The sequence below is a fragment of the Tauraco erythrolophus genome, chromosome W (genome assembly GCF_009769465.1).
Source record: "Tauraco erythrolophus isolate bTauEry1 chromosome W, bTauEry1.pri, whole genome shotgun sequence".
NCBI lineage: Eukaryota > Metazoa > Chordata > Aves > Musophagiformes > Musophagidae > Tauraco > Tauraco erythrolophus.
In genome coordinates, this window is record NC_141497.1 from 29,353,361 (window position 1) to 29,369,488 (window position 16,128).

Below are 16,128 nucleotides of genomic sequence, written 5' to 3' on the forward strand. Positions count from 1 at the left end.
CCACCCCCATAGGCCTTCTTTTTGTGTCCAAGTTTATCCAGGAGCTCCTTGTTCATCCATGCAGGCCTCCTGGTGTTCCTACCTGACTTTCTCTTTGTTGGGATGCACCGCTCCTGAGCTTGGAGGAGGTGATCCTTGAATATGAACCAGCTTTCTTGGGCCCCTCTTCCCTCCAGGGCCTCATCCCATTGTACTCTACCAAGCAGATCCCTGAAGAGGCTGAAGTCTGCTCTCCTGAATTCCAGGGTAGCAAGCTTGCTGAGCATCCTCCTTGCTTCCCTAAGAATCTTGAACTCCACCATTTCATGATCACTGCAGCCAAGGCTGTCCTTGAGCATCACATTCCCCACCAGCCCTTCTTTGTTGGTGAGAACAAGGTCCAGCAAAGCACCTCTCCTTGTTGGTTCCTCTACCACTTGGAGAAGGAAGTTATCATCCATGCATTCCAGGAACCTCCTGGATTGCCTATGCCCTGCTGTGTTGTCCTTCCAACAGATATCGGGGTGGTTGAAGTCCCCCATGAGGACCAGGGCTCATGAACATGAGGCAGCTCCTATCTGTCTGTAGAGGGCCTCATTCACTCGGTCCTCCTGATCCCTGTCCCTGCCCTCCCTTTAATCCTGACCCATAAGCTCTCATTTGGCTCCTCATCCATCCCCAGGTGCAGCTCCATGCACTCCAGCTGGTCTTTGACAGAGAAAAACACCTCCTCCTTATCTCCCTTGCCTGTCCTTCCTGAAGAGCCTGTATCCTTTCATTCTGACACTCCAGTCATAGGATTCATTCCACCACATCTCCATGATGCCAATAAGATCATATTCCTGCAGGCATGCACACACTTCTAACTTCTCTTGCTTGTTCCCCATGTTGCATGCACTAGCATAGAGGCATTTATGTTGGGCCCCAGATGAATCTGACTTCCTGGCTGGAATTCCTTTCTGCTGTTGTTCAGGTGCTTCCAGCATATCTTGATCAATCTTGATATTATCCCCCCTCCCCCTTCAAATCTAATTTAAAGCCCTGTCAATTAGCCCCACTAGCTTTTGTGCTAAGACCCTTGTTCCCCTCTGAGAAAGGCAAGTCCCATCCAGTGCCAGCAAGCCTGGTGCCATGTGGCCCATCCCATTGTCAAAAAAGTTGAAATTGTGGCGATGACATCAGCCATGGAGCCATATATTAATTTATTGGATGCATCGCCTTCTTCCAGTATCACTGCTTGCAACTGGAAGGATGGACAAAAAGACTACCTGTGCCCCAGATCCTCTTACCAGCTTTCCCAGGGCCTTGAATTCTCTCTTGATCGACCTTGGACTCTGTGTTTCAGCTTCATCACCACCCACTTGGAAGAGTGATAATGGGTAGTAGTCCATGGGCCATACCAGGCTAGGAAGTTTCCTAGTGATGTCTTTAACCCAGGCTCCAGGGAGGCAGCAGACTTCCCTCAGAGCAGGGTCAGCCTGGCATATTGGACCTTCTGTTCTTCTCAGAAGGGAGTCGCCTATAACTATTATCCATCTTTTCTTCCCTGTGGAGGCAGTCTTGATACAGGGGGTAGTCCTTTCTAATCCTTGTGACACCTCCAGTGCAGATGGTCCCTCAGCCACATCATCCATTGATGGGCCTTCCACCTTCAGAGCCTCATACCTGTTGTGCAGGGGCACCTGGGGAGCTGAGGTAAGCAGGGAGGGGGTTCACCTGTTGCCCCGAGCACAGACTTGTTTCCATTCATGGTTTACATTTGAGCTACTGTCTTCTGCCTTGTGGGGTGATGTCACAACAGGAAGGCTTCAGGCAGATCCAAGCAGACCAATAATTCCAATGCAAAGGGAAGGCTTCAGGCTCTACTCTAAGGCAAGCCCACACGCCTCCAAGGCTCAGGAGGAAATGCCTTGCCCATAGGAGTAAACACCCTGCCTTAAATAGTCAGGAGTCACATGGTTTACTAGATGAGTCAAGGCTATTGGTCACTTCACCATCCATCTCCCAGAGTGATTGGCTGAATGCTACAGCACCTGTTTCAAGGCAACTTTCCCAGTGTAACGAGCTACAGGTGTTTCTTAGCCAGCCTGCATAGGCAAAGAACTTTCACAGGATGCTGCAGCAGCCAAAAGGTTTCTCCACAATTCCCCCTTTTTGTTTTAAGATTAATTTACATCAGGCAGGGAGATTTTCCAGCAATACCATGGGAGATACATCTAGCAAACCAGTTATATGTTCATTTATTAATTCTAAATAGCCTGAAGGGCTCTAACATTCTGACTCCAACGGAGACTTGAAATTTAGTCTCTGCTCATAGAAAGAACAGGTTGATGGCCAATGTCATTATTTTCATTAAAAGGATCATTTGATTGATGATCTACGTTCTGGCCATCGTTCGAACGTTGCCTGTTCTGTTTCTGATGTCGCAGGTCAGGGCAGACGCATCTTGCGAGTAGCGATCGTATCCCAGTATCTGTGGAAACGCAAGCATACCCACGACCCCAAGCAATAAGCTCATAGGGGCCCTCCCATGTCTTAGTGAGTAGGTCCCATACCCAGACTTTCGCTCAGGGCAGGTGCGTCTTGCCTGAAGACTGCAATGAAAGAAAGTGATTCAAAATAACAGGATTATTTGAATTTGATGGCACCGTAAGATGGTTAATTGTATATAACGCTTTTTCTAGGTGACTGTGGGGTTTCTCCATGTACTCCCCCTTTTTGTTTTTCTAAAGCACATTTCAAGGTGCCATGAGCGCGTTCAACAATGGCTTGGCCAGTAGGAGAATGCGGAATATCCAAAGTATGATCTACACACCATAGTCGTAAAAACTGATGTGTCTTCTGTGAGACATAGGCCAGGCCATTATCAGTTTTTATAGAAAAAGGCACGCCCAAGACTGCAAAAGCGAGTTTCCAATGGGCAATGACATTGCAACTTTTCTCCCCAGTATGAGCAGACGCCCACATAGCTGAGGAGAAAGTGTCAATAGACACATGCACATACTTAAACCTGCCAAATTCAGGAACATGCATTACAACCGTCTGCCAAAGCTGCAGAGCCTTTAGGCCTCTGGGGTTTACCCCCGATGGCAGAGGTGCAGCAAGTCCGTGACAGTCAGCGCAAGCACTGACAATGTCCCGAGCCTCAGTGGGCGTTAAGTGGAACTGTTTCTGCAGGGTATGCGCACTTTGATGGAAGAAATTATGCGATGCCTTGGCTTGTGCGATTTTTATCAGGCTGAGGTGCTACTCAAGCAGGGTTAGCTAGCATGGCAGCCCTGGCATTGCCTTCTGTTATAAAACCTGGAAAATTAGTATGACTATGGATATGCAGGATGTAATATGGGTGAACTCGAGCTTGAATTGCACACCACAAAGTTTTTAATAGAGAAAACAGAGCTGCATTATTTACTTCTGAAAGAAGTGAACAATCTAAGCATTGCGTTATATCAGCCACATAAGCAGAATCGGTGACCAAATTCAAAGGTACCTGCGAGAACCGTTGAAAGGCCATGGCAACAGCCCTTAGTTCAACCAACTGGGCTGAGCCTGACTCATGGCCTTCCAGCACCTGCCACTCAGATTCCTCCTTCCAGGTAACAATAGCTTTCCCAGACCTATCAGTGAAGACTGTGGGTCCTTGTACTGGCACTCAGCTATTTTTTGGCCGCAAGGTAAAGCTTGTTGATCTTGCGAATTGCAACAATTTATGGCTAGGCAGATGATATGCAATTTGTCCTGAGCAATTTTCCAGCGCACTTTGGAGAGAAGCACTGTTAGTAAGGCTCCACTCAAAGTATTCCTGCTGTACTGGAAGAACAATTGTTGCAGGATCTGCTGCCATCAATTGTAAACAGCGCTGACGGCATTTGATTATCAGACAAGCAATTAATTCCAATAACATAGATGCTGTCTTTTTTGGTTGGTGCAGCAAAAAAGACCCATTCCAGAATATGCAAGGGGTCAGACCACTGTTTGTTCCATTGGCCAATGATACCTGTAGGATGAGAATCTGGAGTGGTAATGAAAACTGTAATATCAATGGAGGGATCTACTCGGTAAACCTGACAGGCAGAAAGAGCCTGTTGAACCTCCTCTAGTGCTCGTCGCGCTTCAAGAGTCAATTGTTGAGGTGAATTCAAGTCAGGGTCCCCCTTTAAAATATTAAAGAGTGGCACAAGTTGTGCTGTGGTTAGCCCTAGATAGGGACGTAACCAATTGATGATGCCCAGCAATTTCTGAGCATCATTCAAGGTCTTAATAGAACCCGAGAATTGCACCTCTTGGTATCATATAGTTTGGTCCAGAATTTTGACTCCTAAATACTTCCAAGGAGGATGCTTTTGAACTTTCTCCGGAGCCACTTGCAATCCATAAGAATGCAGAACAGTGAGCAGCCAAGGCTGTATCCTCAGCAGCTCCTCCTGGGTGGATGCTGCCACCAGGATATCATCCATGTAATGGTAGCAGTACGCTTCAGGAAACTGCTCACAGATTCCGGACAAAACTTGAGCAACGTACCATTGACAGATAGTCAGGCTGTTCTTCATGCCCTGAGGTAGGACCTTCCATTGATATCTCTTTGCAGGTTCGGCATTGTTAACTGCAGATACAGTAAAGATGAACTTTGGTTTGTCATTAGGACGCAAGGGGATTGTGAAAAAACAGTCCTTCAAATTAATGATCAAGATTTCCCATCCTGCTGGAATCATGGTGGGTGAGGGCATACCAGGCTGCAATGCACCCATGCTTTCCATTACTGCATTGATTTTTTGGAGATCTTGTAGCAATCTCCATTTTCCTGATTTCTTCTTAATTACAAAGACAGGAGTATTCCAGGGACTAGTAGAAGGTTCAAGGTGCCCCTGTTGTAATTGTTCCTTAACTAGGTGATGAAGGGCGACTAATTTTTCTTTTGGTAGGGGCCACTGGGGTTGCCAGATGGGTTTGTTTGCTAACCACCGCAAAGGCAACATAGGATACTGTGCGCCCTTCAGTACAGTGGCCCCCATCAAAAATTTGTCCCAATTCACATTCCCCAGGCCGCCAAGACATCCCGCCCCCAGAGGTTAAGCGGAACTGTAGTGACATAGGGCCCAATCATAGCTGTTTGACCCTCTGAATTCTTCACCACCACAGGTCGTTCGCTTCGATAACTCTGTGCGGTTCCTCCCAGTCCTGCAATGGCTGACCCCACAGGGGCTAAAGGCCACGCAGAGAAGATGATCGTCACATCAGCACCTGTGTCAATCAAACCTCAGAGCTGAATCCTGGACAGCTGGGCATTTGGCAATATTAAGATGCAGGTCATCTGTGGCTCTTGGCTAGAGATATCCACGGTTCAATAAACTTGCGGAAGTCCTGTGGAACCAAAGCCACCACCTTCATGTCTTTTTGGCTTAGGAACACATGATTTGAAGGGCACAAGTTCAGCGATCTGAGTTTTTTCTGGTATTGTGACAGGGGGGTGGGCATGGAAACCATAGCACAAATCTGGCCTGTAAAGTCAGCGTTGATAATTCATGAGTGCACAATGATTCCTTGAATGGTGGTACTAGATCTTCCCACCAACAATGCACTCAGTCCGGGTTCTAGAAGCCCAAATGCATCCAAGGGAACCTTAGAGACACAACAGGATTCTAAGATGACTGTTGTTGCGGTGAGCACATCCACCCCAGCTGATCCCTTTGTGCTGGCTGTAAGCTGGCTGAGTAAGCCTGGGTTGGTATCATGCCCTGGGGAAACATTTCTGTCTGAGCACACATCCCCATTGCGCTCCTGGGGAAGTTTTCCAAACATGTCAGGGGTCAACCATTGGCATGGTACAAGGATTCACAGTATCTTGCAGAATGGCCTGGCTTATCCCATCTTATACAGCAAGCAGGTCTCCTGTTATCTTTGTTTCTTCTTTTTTGTCTGGTCTTTGTCTATTGTCTGTCTTAGGTTGCCTTTTTGGTTCCAAATCAGAGTTTTTGAGTTGAATAGGCTGTGTAATTGTAGCCAGAGCAGACTTATAACTTTCGGATTCCAGCTTAGAACACGCTTCAATCATTTCTGTCAGTGTAGGTTCCCTGGCATGGAATTTATGCTTTTTCTACATTCTTCATTGGCCTTGTCTTTCACCAGCTGCTTGCATAATAGCTGTCTCAAGTTTTCATCTTCGACCTGTTTTTCAAGGGCTGCAGCAATTTTCTCTATGAAGGACAAAAAAAAGTTCTTTCTGCCCCTGATATATCTTCACATATCATTTTTTTCAGGGCAGCCATATCTATACCTTTTAATAGAGCTCCCATGCCAATCTTTTGGGCTTGCTCAAGAACTTGAGGATGCCATGTAGCTTGGAAATCAGGGTCAGCAAAAGCATTGGCTCCCAGTAGAGCCTCTGCTGGGGCTCCGTATCTGGGGTCAGTTGGAGGTAACTGCATATTCCCAGCTGCAGCGCTCTCAGCCATTCTTCTCCAATTGGCCTCGAAGACAGTATATTGTACTGGTTGAAATAATACCTGACCTAGATGTTTAATGTCAAATGGGGAGAGTAGGTCAGTATTTAATATCCTGATAATCTGCATGACCTAAGGAGAGTCTAGTCCATATTGTGCTACTTTGGTTTGCGGGTCTTTGACTGCTTTCCAGGCAATAGTTTCATGTTGGTCAATTTGGCCTGAGTTGAGAAGCGCTTTTTGTACCAGAAAGGCTTGGATAAGATCCTCTGTTGGTTCATTACCTCCCTGAACAATCTACTCAGGCCCCTTTTCAGGCAACAGAAAAAGCATTGGTATGGGTGATGCTTCAGGACACACAGTTGCAGAAAACCAGGGTGCCATGCCCAGGAACAGTCCTTGTGGTGCCTGGCCTGGTTGAGGGGCAAATGGCAGAGCAGTAGGAAGAACAGGTTCTGCTGTATTGGCCAAAGTAACCAGCTGAGATGCAGAAGAGGAAGGGAGGGCTGTTGGGGCAAAGGGTGGGGGACACTCCAATGCTTTGTCTTGTCCAGAGGAGTATTCCAGCATCATAAAATCACAAGGAGGAGAATAGTTGGGTTGGACATAATCTCACAGGGAGGGGTAAAGCCTCCATACAGTCCCCACAACTTTCTCTGTATCTGAGGACAGCAGGGCACAACCAGTGCATTGCCCATGCTGTCCAGGGTCAGTCCCCCTTCAGATAACTCATCAGCCCCTTCAGAAACTTCAGTTGCAGATTCATCAGAATCTGGCAATTCTTTTTCCTTTTTTTCTACCATCTCTGCCTTATATCACATACAGTCCCCCAAATACATAACAGGCCAGTCAGGTTCTTTCATCCAAGCACTGTTTCATAAATTAACTTATCCCCTAGCTGCTTCCATGCTTCTGAGCTAAAGGGTGCATTAAGGTCAGTCACACATTCATGCTCTGCCGCCCAATTTAGCAGCTCCCAGAAAGCTTCATCACTCATTTCAGCACCTGCAATTGCCATTGCAGGTTTAAGGAGGGAAAACATCATGCTCTCTTTTGCAGAGTTTTGTCCCATCATTCTAATCTAGAGTTCATCCCTTGGAGCCCCATGTACAGAAGCATATACCTTCAGATCTTAGTTATAGCCAGATCATATCAGGGTCACCAGTTATCACAGCAGGAAGGCTTCAGGCAGCTCCAAGCAGACCAATAATTCCAATGCAAAGGGAAGGCTTCAGGCTCCACTCTAAGGCAACCCCACACATCTCCAAGGCTCAAGAAAAAATGCCTCACCCCTACAAGTAAATGCCCCACCTTAAATAGTCAGGAGTCACGTGGTTTACTAGATGGGTCAAGGCTATTGGTCACTTGACCATCCATCTCCCAGAGTGATTGGCTGAATGCTACAGCACCTGTTTCAAGGCAACTTTCCCAGTGTAACGAGCCACAGGTGTTTCTTAGTTAGCCTGCATAGGGAAAGAACTTTCACAGGATGCTGCAGCAGCCAAAAGATTCCTCCACAGGGTGAGGATACAGAATCCCCTTCATCTTGGTGGGTTTTTTTGTGGTTCTTCCTGTTGCTGCTTCAGGTTGGGCAGTGCCTGACACCACCAGTCTCTTTCTCAGACTCCCTGATGTTTCTTAACCTTTCTACTTCCTCTTTCAGCTCTGTGACCATGATGAGCAAATCATCCACCTGGTCACACCTTAGACAGCTGTTCTCACCACTTACCATGGAGAGGCTCAGGCACATCCTGCAGCCTGAGACCTGGACAGCCGCGTCTTTCTGTGGGAGCTCTGTCTTCACTCCCACATCCCTCTTGCTGGGTGGTCACCATCACTGAGCTTTTTCTGATAGGGTAACGGCAACTAAACTTACCTCTCCAGCAGGCAGCCTGACTGACTGCATCCTTCTCTCGCACCTTTTCTCCCAAACTACTGTGCAAACTGCCGCACCACACCCTGTCTGACGTGCCACGCCCTGTTTGCCCGCTCTACTTGCTGCGCCCCTGGTCGCAATACTCCATGTGTGTCTATGTGAATAAGGATTTCCACACCAATTATTTAATTTTGTTGACTCAGCACAAAAGATTATTGAATGCATGTTCAGTGAGATCAGTAGGAAACTGAAGACTATAATTTCTTCATGTGTAGCCTCATGACATTAAAAAAAAGAGTCATTGTTTGGTAATACAAAGAACCTGCTTAACCTTACAGCATCAAAAATCAACATTTTGCAACTTATCTCTTAAAAAGATGTAGTATTTAATATATATACACATCACAGTTTTCCATTGTATGTGACGGTGTAAAATTATTATAAACAAGTCTTAAATTGCTGTTTTGGAGGTGGACGCTTTCAAGTATCTATGCATGAATCAGATGGACCTTTTTTTGCACCTGTAATTTCTTTGATTTTTTCTTTGAAGTGTAACATGCCATCTATATTTAATACCAATGGTTTTTAAATGAATAGAATAATAATATTAAGTGAGGATGGAAATGTTATTCTTAAAGAAATGACAAAAATGGAGAAAATTCTTCTAAGTACTGCATTTAGGGAAAAGTATTTTATAAAAAGAAAATGCTATTGCTTAAAATATTACTTTACTTTAAACTCCAACAATGACTTCCCATTAAAGGTAAATAGAGAGATATATTATTTTTTTCAGTGCCTTTCAACCATATACAGTTTATTTTCTTTAAACATTTTTCCTCCATTAGCTTTTTATTTTGACACTGGTATAATTCCACAAAAAGATGCTTCCACTATTTGAAAAGAAACATGTAGTCTACAATACCTCTCTGATTGCTAGCTGTCTTTAGATTAGTGCAAGAACAATCTGATTGGAGGTTACTTTTTTTTAATAAGACTTTTTTTTTCACAGTGAAAAGTACTGCATAATGCAGCTTGTCATGCTATATTTACTTACAGAAAATGTAAATTTGAAACTTCTGAAATCACCGAGTCCTTATGGTCTAAGTATTTCTACATCATACATGGTTAGATCTTCTCTCAGTCTTGGGCAGGACTGGGCAATCAGTTAATTGATTGCCTGCTCATTTAATTTTTCACTATTCTTATTTGTAAATAAACCTACAAACATGCAACTTGTAACTACTTTTGGAATGTCTCTTTCAAAGACCTCATCTAGCTATATATTTTCTTAGTTCCTATGCAAATAAAACCAAACTGACCACCCAATAGTAATGTAAAAAATAAAGCACCATAGGAGCAGTGCTGGCACTAAGAGCTGCCAGATAAGGCAGTAAATAAGGGATAAATTCTTCCCTTAAATCAGAGATTTATATGATACAGATTAGTGAAGTAAAATACTTAGCATGAAGTATACAGAATGTGTAAAATGTCCAGATTTGCGTCTTCCTTACCTTAAGGTTCTAGAATCAAAGTTATGTTGTTTTAGCTGCAGTGGTTCAATGTTGCATATGCTTACACTAATGCATCTTAATACTTTCTAGTGTTTTGTTTGATGATAAGTCCTTCATGCTTTGTCACTTTTCTTGGAAATTCTCCCTATAATTTTGTACATCTTACTGTTTTGAAGGATTATCTCTTAGAGACCACAGCTACTGCTCCCCTTGCTCCTTCTGCAGTAAGAGCCAATGGGGTGTTGCAGAGATGAAAGACTATGATTATTATCAGATACAGAAGAGTGGCAGGCAAGAAGGAGGGCATAAAAGGGCTGCTGGTGCTGATAATTCTAGGGCCTTGGTTCATAGGCTAGTAAAACTGAAAACACTGTTACAAGGAAGACTACTAATTAGGAAAACTAAATGAATTTTGCATCACTTCAAATGTCTTGTTGACAAGGGGTTTACAGGGAACTCAAGGGCCATAAAATGTAAACTGCTTCCCTGAACCAGATGGGCCAGCGAATGTGTCCTACTAGGGCAGAAGATGACCCCCTGGAAGTGACTTCCTGGTTACTGCAGCCCCTTGCAAAGCAAGAGGCTATGCCCCCACAACTTCACAATGAGGATGTCTCCCTGGAGAGACCACCAGCAAAACTCCCAAGCACCTCAGGGGGCATTTGAAAGCCCAGCTTTACCCCTGCCCTCAAATATAGCAGGGGAGGTGGAGGTAATACAACTTGTGGCTTCATAGAGTGTGTGCAGCAGTGGAAATAGCTGATCCAGAGTTTTGGGGCTAGGTGATGTGTGGAAGAATACAGTATTGTTAATTTATATCAGGTATCACTACATGAAGCTTATGAAACATTTGTTCAGGATGTAGAGCAAATTTTTGATCATCTACTCCAGCTGTTTTGAACTAGCAATTATGCTCAGCTCTGTCTTGAAGCTGTCAGTGTGCACGACTTTATGTTCTTGTCCTGGTTTTGACTGGGACAGAGTTATTTCTTTTTAGCAGCTAGAAGAGCTCTGTGTTTTGGTTTTAGTCTGGGACTTGTTATGAGAAGAATGTTGATAGGGCACTGATGTTTATAGTTGGCACTGAGAGAGCAAGGACTTTTAAGTTTGCCATGTTTTTGCCAGAGTGCAGGAGCACAAGAGGCTGGGGGGAGCATAGCTGGGACAAAGGACCCACAACTCCCCTTATGATTTGAACTTAGATTTAGGATTGAGGACTAAATTGGCCAATGGAATATTCCATATCATGCAACATCATGCCCAGTATAGATGAGGGTTGACCGGAAAGAAGGGCCTTTTGCTCTTCCGAGGGCTTTCACTCTCAGACTCTTGAAGTGCTCTCTTGTTCTCTTTTTGTTCCTCTCACTTGTCCGGGATTGCAGTGTCAGGACTTATCTGTTTTGGGATCGTTAGCTGGGATGGGACAGGTGTTGGTCACTGGGTGGTGAGCAATTACACTGTGCATCACTTGTTTGTATATATTATTATCATTATACATATATATATTCATATATTATCATCATTGTTACTTTTAATTTTATATTATTATTATTATTAAATTGCTCTTATCTCGACCCATGAGTCTCCTTCCCTTTTCTCCTTTATTACTCCTCCCCATTCCCCAGGGATGGGGGAGGATGAGAGAGCAGCTGTGTGGCGTTTAGTTGCTGGCCAGGCTAAACCATGACAATAGTCCTGCTATTAATTTAAGCAATATGAATGCAGAAAATTTTCTAAGAGTGGGTCAGCACTCTCCTAAAAAGTAGGAGAGCTATGTTTTGATCAGACTGTCTGCCTGGCTATCATTATTGTAAAAGGTGTTAGGGATGGGATGTGCAGAACCCTACAGTCTATCTTCCATTCTAAAATAGATAAAAAGCACTGCTGTTTAGTTGATCTAAATAACGACAATAATCTCTGTTTTGCTGAGAGTCTTGTGGTGCTTACAGCACTGCGGAACCTAATAGATGCAGAACTGTTAATGTTTTCCCAAATCTGGGGTTCGTTCGCCTGGTGTGCAGTAAGCCAATCCACACACTGAGCCGAGATATTACTTTATTACAAAGTTGCGCAAGTTTGGGTGCCTGTCCCAAGACAGAACATGCCTTCCAAAATTCAGTAAACATTTATACAGTGTGTATTAGTGTATTTACATATTCATTGTTATGCTCTTAAACAATTGGTTCATTTTCTCTCGCCTAGCATGTAAATTACTTTGCATGCTCAGTCCTTTTCCTCCGCCCCTTTCTTTTGGGTCTGGAGTATGTTTAAGGTAGGTGGTCCATGAGTCAGTGGTCGCGATCTCCCCCTGCTGGAATTACCTTTCCCCCAGTTATCACTGATTCTCGCTTATTTAGTATTTGTGGTATTCTTCGAATCTTGTTAACTTTTTCTCATAGCAAGATGTTTTCCTTATGAGTCTTTGAAGTCCTTGCTTTGACTCCTTCTTTCATGATTAACAGACAAATGTTTTGGACTTACAAGGACGCGTGTCCTCCTCTTGGCATATTTTTCTAAGGCTCCTTCATTATTCCTTGTTATGTATAAAGAAACAATATCTAGTACATTTTTGCATCAAGTAAATCTTCAGTTAAACTTTTAACTCTTTCATGGCTAGACAACAATTCCCCCTTTTGAGACTGATCTAGTCTCATTACTAGATGAGTCTCACCTTCTTAGACGTTTTATCAATCAACATAGAATCATAGAATGGTTAGGGTTGGAAGGGACCTCAAAGATCATAGTACAACACTAAGGCATTGCGTAATTACATAGATACATACAAAAATAACCAGCACTATTATCAGAATTCCAATTATCCTTTTAGCCCACAGACTCAAATCAGGAAATCAAGAGGTTAGCCAGGTCCAAACTTCTTGAAATCCATAAGAAGTGTCATCTCTTTGTATCTCATGAAGAATTTTAGTCTGTCTCCAAATCTCTTTTAAATCCGTTTCTATTTTACCCCCTTGATCTACATACACACAGCAACTAGTATTTATCATAGTACATACCCCTCCTCTTGATGCTAACAACATATATAAAGCCATACAGTTTTGGAGGGCAGTCTGTCCTGCTTCAGAAACTTCCTTCTGCAGAACCTGAATAGCATCTGCTGTTTGATTTTTCTATTATTTCAAAAGATGCTGATATGTTAACAATTGCTTTTTCCAGTTTGCTTACTCCCAACCATGGTAAAAACCATCTAGCAAATAAATGAAATGCATATGGTCTATCTATTAGAGGGTTATTTCTCTTTTGTCTCCTAATAAATGATCTTAACCATAACTGCTTGTCGCTTTCCAATTATATTAATTATAGTTACATTTGGAACTATGGCCCCTAAAGTATAGATTGCTTCCCAGTTTTTAGGTAGCACTTTTCTAGCACTTTTTCCACAGAGCCAATACCATCCTTTCCCTTCTGGGACCAGCCAAGCAGATTGGAAGTTTTCTTCCCAATTTATAATTTTACCACACTTTGCATATCTTCCTACTTTGTGTTACCATTGCAATCAAATTTACCTATTCCTTTTGGAGGAGAACACCTCTGAGGTTTTGACTTCCCACTCCTGTTGAAAATCTTGATTAACAGCCAAGGGGATGGAGGTGTTTCTCCACAGATTTTGCCAGGATACATTGGCTGGAATTGGGATGCCAATCAAGGAAATTAATTTCTTTGTTCAGGGAGATAAGTACATACCCAACAATCTGTTTTATTCACAATCTGTGCTGTTTTCTGAACTATTTCATGTTATAGATTCTGGCTCCACAAGTTGTCCTGATTTAATAGAATCTGCGAGTTTGTTATGCCATACAACAATAGAAGAGCGATATATATACATAAAAAACATGATGATGCAAATATCTACAAAAGGAATCAACAAAATTATGATAACAATCTCTGTATACTAATTAATTCTATATATGATTCAGGTTTGGACTAACTACAGTTCATGAATGCCTTTTCAACTTCAATTTCAAGGGGACTACTTCCTTTGATTTCTAATAGCTTGCAGGGCCTTTTTGCACTCGAGTGTAATGTACCCAAGAGTCTATTTCCTGGACCTTAATGACTGTGTTGGTTATTAACAATACTGTATAAGGTCCTTTCCACCGTTCAGCCACTGGTTCATCCTTCCACATTTGAAGGTACACTTGATCTCCAGGTTTGAAGGAATGCACTGGAGTATCTAATGGAACTGGTGTTCTGGTTCAGATGTACCTGCGTGTCGTGGTTTTAGGCTGATCCAGCAACTAAAACTCACACAGTCTCTCCTTCTCCAGTAAAGTGGAGAGGAGAAAAATATAATAAAGAGACTGAGGGATGAGACAAGAACAGAGGGAGCACCCACCAACCATGGTCCTGGGCAAAACAGACTTGACTTTCTTAAAAGCAGAACAATATATTGATGGTTACTTAAAAGGACAAAGGGAAACAAAACCAGTTACGTGAGAGGATAAAAAAAAACAAAGCCAGATCTTAAAAACCAACACCTTCCTCCCCCCCACACCCCCCCCCCAGCGGTGCAGGGAGCAGGGACTGGGGGAGTGCAGATCAGTTCATTCCGTGCTGTTACTGCTGCTTCTCTCTTAAAGGAGGAGTGTGGAGAAGGGATTTGGAGAAGTACTGAGACGACTCAATATGAGTTAGCTGCAGGAAGTCTCGTTTATTGCGCAGTTCTTATTGCTTATATAGACAGTATTTGCCAATAATCCTGAGACCACACCTTTTCTACACCATTATTGGATGATACATATGCTTGTCATATTTAACAGCTTATTTCAAACAGGTACCCGCCTAGCGAAGCTCTGCTCTAAGCAAACACTACTCCCTTATCATACTGCATAGTTTTCTTATCCTTAACTTCAAGGGCATTCTGCCCTTGAGGCCTAACTTCAGAGCTCCAGTCTCTATTTACACAGGATTTTCTTCGTGCAGTCTCTTCAAGGATCTGCACTCCGACAAATCCCCCTTTCTTTTCTTGCACGAAGAAAATCCTGTGCACGAGACCGTCAACCCCAGTTACTAGCGTGTTGTTTTGGTACAGCCTTGCAAAAGCAGTTTCTAGCATACTACTTCCCTTTCTGAGGGCTTTACTATTTCCTTATATCCAAGATTCCACTGAGCAGGAGGGTGTCAGTCGGCAGGGTCATCGCAGAGAAGAGAGGCAGGCACGGCACCTTCAGGGCGTCCCCTGTTTATCCACACAGTGTGCTCTGCAGCCTCCTTCCGCTCCGCTCTGAGCCATCCCTTTTACACCCTCAGCAGAGTCTATGAAATAGGTACTGACACGGCGTTGCTGCACGCGTGGCCAGTGCGTGCGACAAGGCCGCCAGGTATGTGCTCTGCTGGCCAACAGCGGATTTTTTAAGTTGTAACATATTTCTCCTAGCTTCCTTTTTCAAAGTTACGTGCTCACAACTAAGTCTAGTTTGTAATTCTTTGTCATTAATTCGGTACCAGTTAATTCTTTTCCTTCCAGTAGCTACGGGTGGAATCCATACACCTTCCGATCGGAGAAAAGACACAAAGCATATATACAAGCAACTTTCACACACGTAATATACTAAATCATAAGAAACATAAAGACAGTTTACATATCAATATACAATCCTCTACCACAATTCTCTCCGAATGCTCTCCAAGCCATTGCAATTGTTTGTGGATGGACTCACCATGGTCACTTAGATTAAAACAACACATGTTTGTGTAACGTGGTTGTTGCTGGCACTACCTACAAATTTTGATCCTAATAAATTTAACTCTTGTGGGGAAATATACGGAAGACTGCCTTTTTTTTTTTTTTTTTTTTTTTAGGTATTTGTTTTAATGTTAAATGAATTCATTCAATAACCACTTGTCCCATAGGTGAATGAGGGATACTGGTAGTGTGCGTCACTCCCCAATCCTGTAAAAAGGCACCATACTGGATCACTGTCTGTCCCGATTTTCTTTGGTACTCCCATGGTTTTCTTCAGTGTGAGCAGTAGCAACAACAAAGGCAGAAAACATATCAACAGTTACATGCACATATTTAGATCGATTAAACGATGGAATATAGGTAATATCAGATTGCCATAATTCATTGGCACATAAACCTGTTAGATTTACTCCTGCTGGAGTATTTGAAGGCACAATATGTTGACGGTCAGGGCAGGCACCTGCAATCTGCTGAGCCTGATCTGCTGTCTGACCTGACAGAGAGCATCACCTACCACCAATTGACAAACTGTAGGATTATTCATCATTCCTTGAAGCAGTACAATCCAATGATATTGTTGCGTGGGTCGTTCATTGTTAAGCACTGGAACTGAAAAGG

At 43.4% G+C, this 16,128-nt stretch overlaps 1 protein-coding gene across 1 annotated transcript in view; it reads right to left on the reverse strand.

Moving 5' to 3' along the window:
• Positions 1-12,544: 12,544 nt before the first annotated feature.
• The window catches only part of LOC147526296 (syncytin-2-like), a 62,436-nt gene continuing 58,852 nt past the window's right edge, over positions 12,545-16,128 (reverse strand). Inside the window, 3 exon segments of the mRNA XM_086630132.1 lie at positions 12,545-12,931; positions 12,933-13,091; positions 13,093-13,259. Coding sequence (XP_086486258.1) covers positions 12,545-12,931; positions 12,933-13,091; positions 13,093-13,259 — 713 coding nt within the window.